Genomic DNA, 7,500 nt, shown 5'->3' with positions numbered 1-7,500 from the left:
TTTTTGTTACTACTAGTAAAAGTGCAATAGGCCCTAAATACATTTGAATTTAGATATATTTTACCTTTTATTTTTAGCAGCCCATGTCAACAATGTTTATGGAGTGCATTTTGGGGCCATGTATGAAGTGCATACTTTTTGTGTTTCTGCTACTACTAGTAAAAGTGCAATAGGCCCTAATTACATTTAAATGTGGATATATTTTATTTGTGTTTATTTTTAGCAGCCCATGTCAACAATGTTTATGGAGTGCCTACCTTTTGTTTGCATTTTGGGTACAAATTTTAATATGTTCATCACCCTATATCCACCATGTTTGGAGTGCATACTTTTTGTGTTTTGTTACTAATAGTAAAATTGCAATACGCCTTAACTACATTTAAATTTGGACATCTTTTTTTGTATATTTTCAGCATCCCATGTTTATGGAGATTTTTTTTTTTTGCATTTGTGAGACAAATTGTAAGTGTTCAACCCCCCTGTTGTCCACAGTGTTTGAGGAGTGCATACAGTACTTTTTGTGTTAGTGTAACAATTGGTAAAATTGCAATACACCCTAACTACATTTAATTCTGGCCAGTTCTGTTTTATTTTTAACATCCTATGTCAGTAATTTTTATGGAGTGCATACTTTTTTCTGCATTTTGGGGCTATGTTTGGAGTGCATACTTTTTGTGTTTTTGTTACTACTAGTAAAAGTGCAAAAGGGCCTAATTACATTTAAATTCGGACATATTTTATTTGTGTTTATTTTTAGCAGCCCATGTCAACAATGTTTATGGAGTGCATACTTTTTTCTACATTTTGGGGCCATGTTTGGATTGCATACTGTTTGTGTTTTTGTTACTACTAGTAAATGTGCAATAGGCCCTAATTACATTTAAATGTGGACATATTTTATTTGTGTTTATTTTTAGCAGCCCATGTCAACAATGTTTATGGAGTGCATTTTTTTTTTTTCAAAATTTTGGGGCCATGTTTGGAGTGCATACTTTTGGTGTTTTTGTTACTACTAGTAAAAGTGCAATAGGCCCTAAATACATTTACATGTAGATATATTTTATTTGTTTTATTTTTTAGCAGCCCATGTCAACAATGTTTATGGAGTGCATACTTTTTTCTAAATTTTGGGGCCATGTTTGGAGTGCATACTTTTTGTGTTTTTGTTACTGCTAGTAAAAGTGCAATAGGCTCTAAATACATTTACATTTAGATATATTTTATTTGTTTTATTTTTTAGCAGCCCATGTCAACAATGTTTATGGAGTGCATACTTTTTTCTACATTTTGGGGCCATGTTTGGAGTGCATACTTTTTGTGGTTTTGTTACTACTAGTAAAAGTGCAATAGGCCCTAATTACATTTAAATTTGGACATATTTTATTTGGGTTTATTTTTAGCATCCCATGTCAGCAATGTTTATGGAGTGCATAATTTTTTCTACATTTTGGGGCCATGTTTGGAGCACTCCAAACATGCCGTGCCAGCAATTTGAGGGTTGCAGGTTCGATCCCCGCTTCCGCCATCCTAGTCACTGCCGTCATGTCCTTGGGCAAGACACTTTACCCACCTGCTCCCAGTGCCACCCACACTGGTTTAAATGTAAGAATTAGATATTGGGTTTCACTATGTAAAGTGTTTTGAGTCACTAGAGAAAAAGCGCTATATAAATATAATTCACTTCACATACTTTTTGTGTTTTTGTTACTACTAGTAAAAGTGCAATAGGCCCTAATTACATTTAAATTTGGACATATTTTATTTGTTTATTTTTAGCAGCCCATGTCAACAATGTTTATGGAGTGCATAATTTTTTCTACATTTTGGGGCCATGTTTGGAGTGCATACTTTTTGTGTTTTTGTTACTACTAGTAAAAGTGCAATAGGCCCTGATTACATTTAAATGTGGACATATTTTATTTGTGTTTATTTTTAGCAGCCCATGTCAACAATGTTTATAGAGTGCATACTTTTTTCTACATTTTGGGGCCATGTTTGGAGTGCATACTTTTTGTGGTTTTGTTACTACTAGTAAAAGTGCAATAGGCCCTAATTACATTTAAATTTGGACATATTTTATTTGTGTTTATTTTTAGCAGCCCGTGTCAACAATGTTTATGGAGGGCATGCTTTTTTCTACATTTTGGGGCCATGTTTGGAGTGCGGCCGTGCCAGCAATATGAGGGTTGCAGGTTCGATCCCCGCTTCCGCCATCCTAGTCACTGCCGTCGTGTCCTTGGGCAAGACACTTTACCCACCTGCTCCCAGTGCCACCCACACTGGTTTAAATGTAAGAATTAGATATTGGGTCTCACTATGTAAAGCGCTTTGAGTCACAGGAGAAAAAGCGCTATATAAATATAATTCACTTCACATATTTTTTGTGTTTTTGTTACTACTAGTAAAAGTGCAATAGGCCCTAATTACATTTAAATTTGGACACATTTTATTTGCTTATTTTTAGCAGCCCATGTCAACAATGTTTTTGGAGTGCATACTTTTTTCTACATTTTGGGGCCATGTTTGGAGTGCATACTTTTTTCTACATTTTGGGGCCATGTTTGGAGTGCATACTTTTTGTGTTTTTGTTACTACTAGTAAAAGTGCCATAGGCCCTAATTACATTTAAATTTGGACATATTTTATTTGTTTATTTTTAGCAGCCCATGTCAACAATGTTTATGGAGTGCATACTTTTTCCTACATTTTTTCTACATTTTGGGGCCATGTTTGAAGTGCATACTTTTTGTGTTTCTGCTAATACTAGTAAAAGTGCAATAAGCCCTAATTACATTTACATTTAGACATATTTAATTTGTGGGTTTTTTTAGCAGACCATGTCAACAATGTTTATGGAGTGCATACTTTTCTCCACATTTTGGGGCCATGTTTGGAGTGCATACTTTTTGTGTTTCTGGTACTACTAGTAAAAGTGCAATAGGCCCTAATTACATTTAAATGTGGACATATTTTATTTGTGTTTATTTTTAGCAGCCCATGTCAATATTTATGGAGTGCATACTTTTTTCTACATTTTGGGGCCATGTTTGGAGTGCATACTTTTTGTGGTTTTGTTACTACTAGTAAAAGTGCAATAGGCCCTAATTACATTTAAATTTGGACATATTTTATTTGTGTTAATTTTTAGCATCCCATGTCAGCAATGTTTATGGAGTGCATACTTTTTTATACATTTTGGGGCCATGTTTGGAGTGCGGCCGTGCCAGCAATTTGAGGGTTGCAGGTTCGATCCCCGCTTCCGCCATCCTAGTCACTGCCGTCGTGTCCTTGGGAAAGACCCTTTACCCACCTGCTCCCAGTGCCACCCACACTGGTTTAAATGTAAGAATTAGATATTGGGTTTCTGAGTCACTAGAGAAAAAGCGCTATATAAATATAATTCACTTCACATACTTTTTGTTTTTGTTACTACTAGTAAAAGTGCAATAGGCCCTGATTGCATTTAAATTTGGATATATTTTATTTGTGTTTATTTTTAGCAGCCCATGTCAACAATTTTTATGGAGTGCATACTTTTTTTTGCTTTTTGGGTACGAATTGTATTGAATACCTCATGTGGAGTGAATCCAGTCTTAGTGCCCGCCACAATACATGATTTATATGTGGACTTTATATTCTGTGTAAAAAGTTGTGCGTACCTGAAGTCGCTGTAGGGATGGATGATCCAGTTCCCCGCAGACTTGACCCGCTCCTGCTCCTTCTCCACCGCCTTCTGGCTGCCGAACATCCGCAGGGAGAATTTGTTGACCCCGGGCTGCAACATGGCGGTGAACTGCCGCTGCATGTAAGTTTGGTTCCGACTGGAGTCGCCATCGTCCGCGACTATCTGCGAGCCGTCCTCCGCCTTGGAGTTCCTGGACTGCTGACCCGGGGTGTGTCCCTTGGAGAAAGACACCCGGGAGTCTTTCTTCTCCATGCCCGCCGAGGCGCTTCTGACCTCGGCCCCGTGTGGCGGAGACCCCGCCGACACCCCGGAGCCGTCCATGCGCGCGCCCTCCTCGGCTTCTACCCCGCCATCGGCGCGCTTCTCCTGCCTGGATATGAGGGACGAGAGGCTCCCGGAGCTGGTCGGCTCTCTTCGGCAATCTCCGTTCTTGTTGCACATCATGCCGGCGGCCGAGCCCCAGCCGCCGCCGCCGTCGTCCGGTGGAACATTCCAGTGCAGGCTGAAGGACTCCGAGCAGTGGTCCTGGAGGAGCAGGAGCTCGTTGTTGTTGGAGTTTTTGCGCGCAAAGGAGGAGGCCGCCCCGCCCCCCGGCGCACATCTCTTCATGGTGCTGATGCTGCCTCCTCTGCTGCCATCCGTCCACTCCTCGCCCGCCTGCCACTGCCGGAATGTGGCTCCTCCTCGTCCGTCGCGCACCCACAAAACACCTGGGAGCCCACGCACACTCACGCACTTTTAACTATGAAGCATACAATCAAAATAAATAGTTTAAAATATATTAATTGCATGCATAAAATATGATAAATACATCTAAAAGAGTAAAAAAAAACAAAAAAAAACTTATCTTGCTATATTACTAAATACTTTGCCAGGCAGCCTGTTGCTTCCAGCGTCTACTAGCGCGGCTAAATACTGCCATCTTGTGTACAACATGTGAAATTACGCTTCTGTCCGGGCCAGGAGGCGTGCTGGGACCCCGTCACAAAATACCACTACACTCTCAAAAATGGCCCAAAAAAATAAATAAAAAATATATACTAAAATATATAAATACTAATTGACGAAAATGACGCTTAGTCCGACACGCCATTAGACCAGTGGTTCTCAAATGGGGGTACTTGAAAGGTATGCCTTGTGCAGTGGTTCTCAACCTTTTTTCAGTGATGAAAAAAACATGAACATTTTTTTGATTCAAGTACCCTCCAATCAGAGCAAAGCATTTTTGGTTGAAAAAAAAGAGATAAAGAAGTAAAATACAGCTCTACGTCATCAGTTTCTGATTTATTAAATTGTATAACAGTGCAAAATATTGCTAATTTCTACTGGTCTTTCTTGAACTGTTTTGAAAAAAAGATATAAAAATAACTAAAAACTTGTTGAAAACTAAACAAGTGATTCAATTGTCAAATATTTCTACACATAGAAGTAATCATCAACTTAAAGGGTCCTCTTTGGGGATTGTAATAGAGATCCATCTGGATTCATAAACTTAATTCTAAAGATTTCTTCACAAAAAAAAAAAAAAATCTTTAACATCAATATTTATGGAACATGTCCACAAGAAAATCTAGCTGTCAACACTGAATATTGCATTGTTGCATTTCTTTTCACAGTTTATGAACTTACATTCATATTTTGTTGAAGTATTTTTCAATAAATATATTTATAAAGGATTTTTGAATTGTTTTTTTTAGCATTTTTAAAAACAAAATGTCACGCACCCCTTGGCATACCACTGCACTGGGCTGTATAACTCCTCTCCGGAGTTTCATAACATGGTCACTACTGCCTATTTTTAGTCTTACTGTTTCTTTTTTTTAATTATTATTCTTATTGTAATATTTTTCTATTTTGTTTCCGTTTATACCCCCATTATTTACTTTTTTAAATTCGATCTCAATTCTGTACAATGCTGCTGGAATTTTAATTTTCCCGAGTTAACTCTTCTGAAGGAATCAATAAAGTTATATCTATCTTTTTGGAATGCATCAAAATCAATCTCAACTAGGCTGTAACTATAGATCATGGGGGTGTCAAACTAATTTTTAGCTTAGGAGCCAAATGGAGGAAAATTTGTGCACACACAGGCTGGACTATTTAAATGATGGCATCCATCCTTCCATTTCCTACCACTTGTGTCAGAGTTTGTTTGTGACAAACCCCAAAATGCAGAGAAGGAGGGAGGCATTTTGTAGAAAAACATGATTTAACTAAACATCCATCCATCCATTTTCTACCGCTTATTCCCTTTCGGGGTCGCTGGCGCCTATCTCAGCTACAATCGGGCGGAAGGCGGAGTACACCCTGGACAAGTCGCCACCTCATCGCAGGGCCAACACAGATAGACAGACAACATTCACACTCACATTCACACACTAGGGCCAATTTAGTGTTGCCAATCAACCTATCCCCAGGTGCATGTCTTTGGAGGTGGGAGGAAGCCGGAGTACCCGGAGGGAACCCACGCATTCACGGGGAGAACATGCAAACTCCACACAGAAAGATCCCGAGCCTGGATTTGAACCCAGGACTGCAGGACATTCGTATTGTGCGGCAGACGCACTAACCCCTCTGCAGGTGTGGCCAGGTGCCAACCAGCCGCATCTGAGGGGACACAGCACTCAGGGAGACAAACAGGAAACTGAACCAAAATAAGAGTGTTGACCAGAACTAAAGACAGGAAATACTAAACACACAGAGGAAAAACTAACACAACCAAACTGTTAGGGGCAAGCCTGACAACTTGTCCCTTTTGGGGTCGCTGGAATCTATCTCACCATGGACAAGTCACCGCCTCATCACAGGGCCAACAAAGATAGACAGATAATATTCACACTCATATTCACACACTAGGGCCAATTTTGTGTTGCCAATCAACTTATCCCCAGGTGCATGTCTTTGGAGGTGGGAGGAAGCCGAAGTACTTAGAAGGTAACCCACGCAGTCACGGGGAGAACATGCAAACTCCACACAGAAAGATCCCGAGCCTGGGATTGAACCCAGGACTACTCAGGACCTTCGTTTTGTGAGGCAGATGCAATAACCTCTGTCACACCGTGCTGACCTAAAATCATGGCATTAAAAACAAAACAAAAATAAAGACAACTTCATATTGTTTTCGTTGGTTTACTTTGGCAAAGAAATTAAACAAAAATTCTGAAAATATTACAAGAAAAATATAGGATAAAATGTAAAGTCTCCATCTGAATCTAAAGTTTAGATCTACGATGGAAAGAATGAATGTTTATAACTGAATACATTTAGACATGCATAAAAATGTGTTTTCTTTTTTTTTTTATTATTTTTGAATGATATAAGTAATGTTTATGACAACCTTTTTCCAAAAAGAATGTGAGATATAAGAGGATAATGCATACATTTATCATTTGTTTTCAAAACGGTTACAAAAAAGTACAAGCCTAAAAATGTACCGTGGGACCCCGTTTTTATGACTTGATGGGGGTCCATTTTGAAAAGTCTTATTGCCAACACTGATGGAGTATTGGTGACTTTGACACATAGGGACTAAGGAATCCATCAGAATCCATCTCAACTAGGCTGGAACTATAGAGAATAGGATAAATATGCTCAAGTCTGCTTTTCAGGTGCAGTTTTCTATTCATTCACACATCTGTTAATGCTAAATATTTGCAACAATATGTACAATTTAACTAATTTATTTCTTAAACATGCACTTATATGCAACAAATCAGCAGACATTTTGCATTTTATTAGTAGATTGCACAGTACAGTACATATTCCATACAATTGACCACTAATTTATAACACCCGAATACGTTTTTCAACTTGTC

General features: G+C 38.8%; 1 protein-coding gene across 1 annotated transcript in view; it reads right to left on the bottom strand.

Annotated features, from left to right (window-relative positions):
* The window catches only part of LOC133543577 (potassium/sodium hyperpolarization-activated cyclic nucleotide-gated channel 1-like), a 96,130-nt gene that overhangs the window by 84,091 nt on the left and 4,539 nt on the right, over positions 1-7,500 (bottom strand). Inside the window, exon 2 of the mRNA XM_061888232.1 lies at positions 3,660-4,427. Within this exon, the coding sequence (XP_061744216.1) occupies positions 3,660-4,294 (635 nt within the window). The 5' untranslated portion in view covers positions 4,295-4,427. The remainder of the gene's footprint in view (positions 1-3,659; positions 4,428-7,500) is intronic.

The sequence above is a fragment of the Nerophis ophidion genome, linkage group LG26 (genome assembly GCF_033978795.1).
Source record: "Nerophis ophidion isolate RoL-2023_Sa linkage group LG26, RoL_Noph_v1.0, whole genome shotgun sequence".
NCBI lineage: Eukaryota > Metazoa > Chordata > Actinopteri > Syngnathiformes > Syngnathidae > Nerophis > Nerophis ophidion.
The sequence above is the reverse complement of the archived record's forward strand: the minus strand, read 5'-3'. Positions and strand labels throughout refer to the sequence as shown.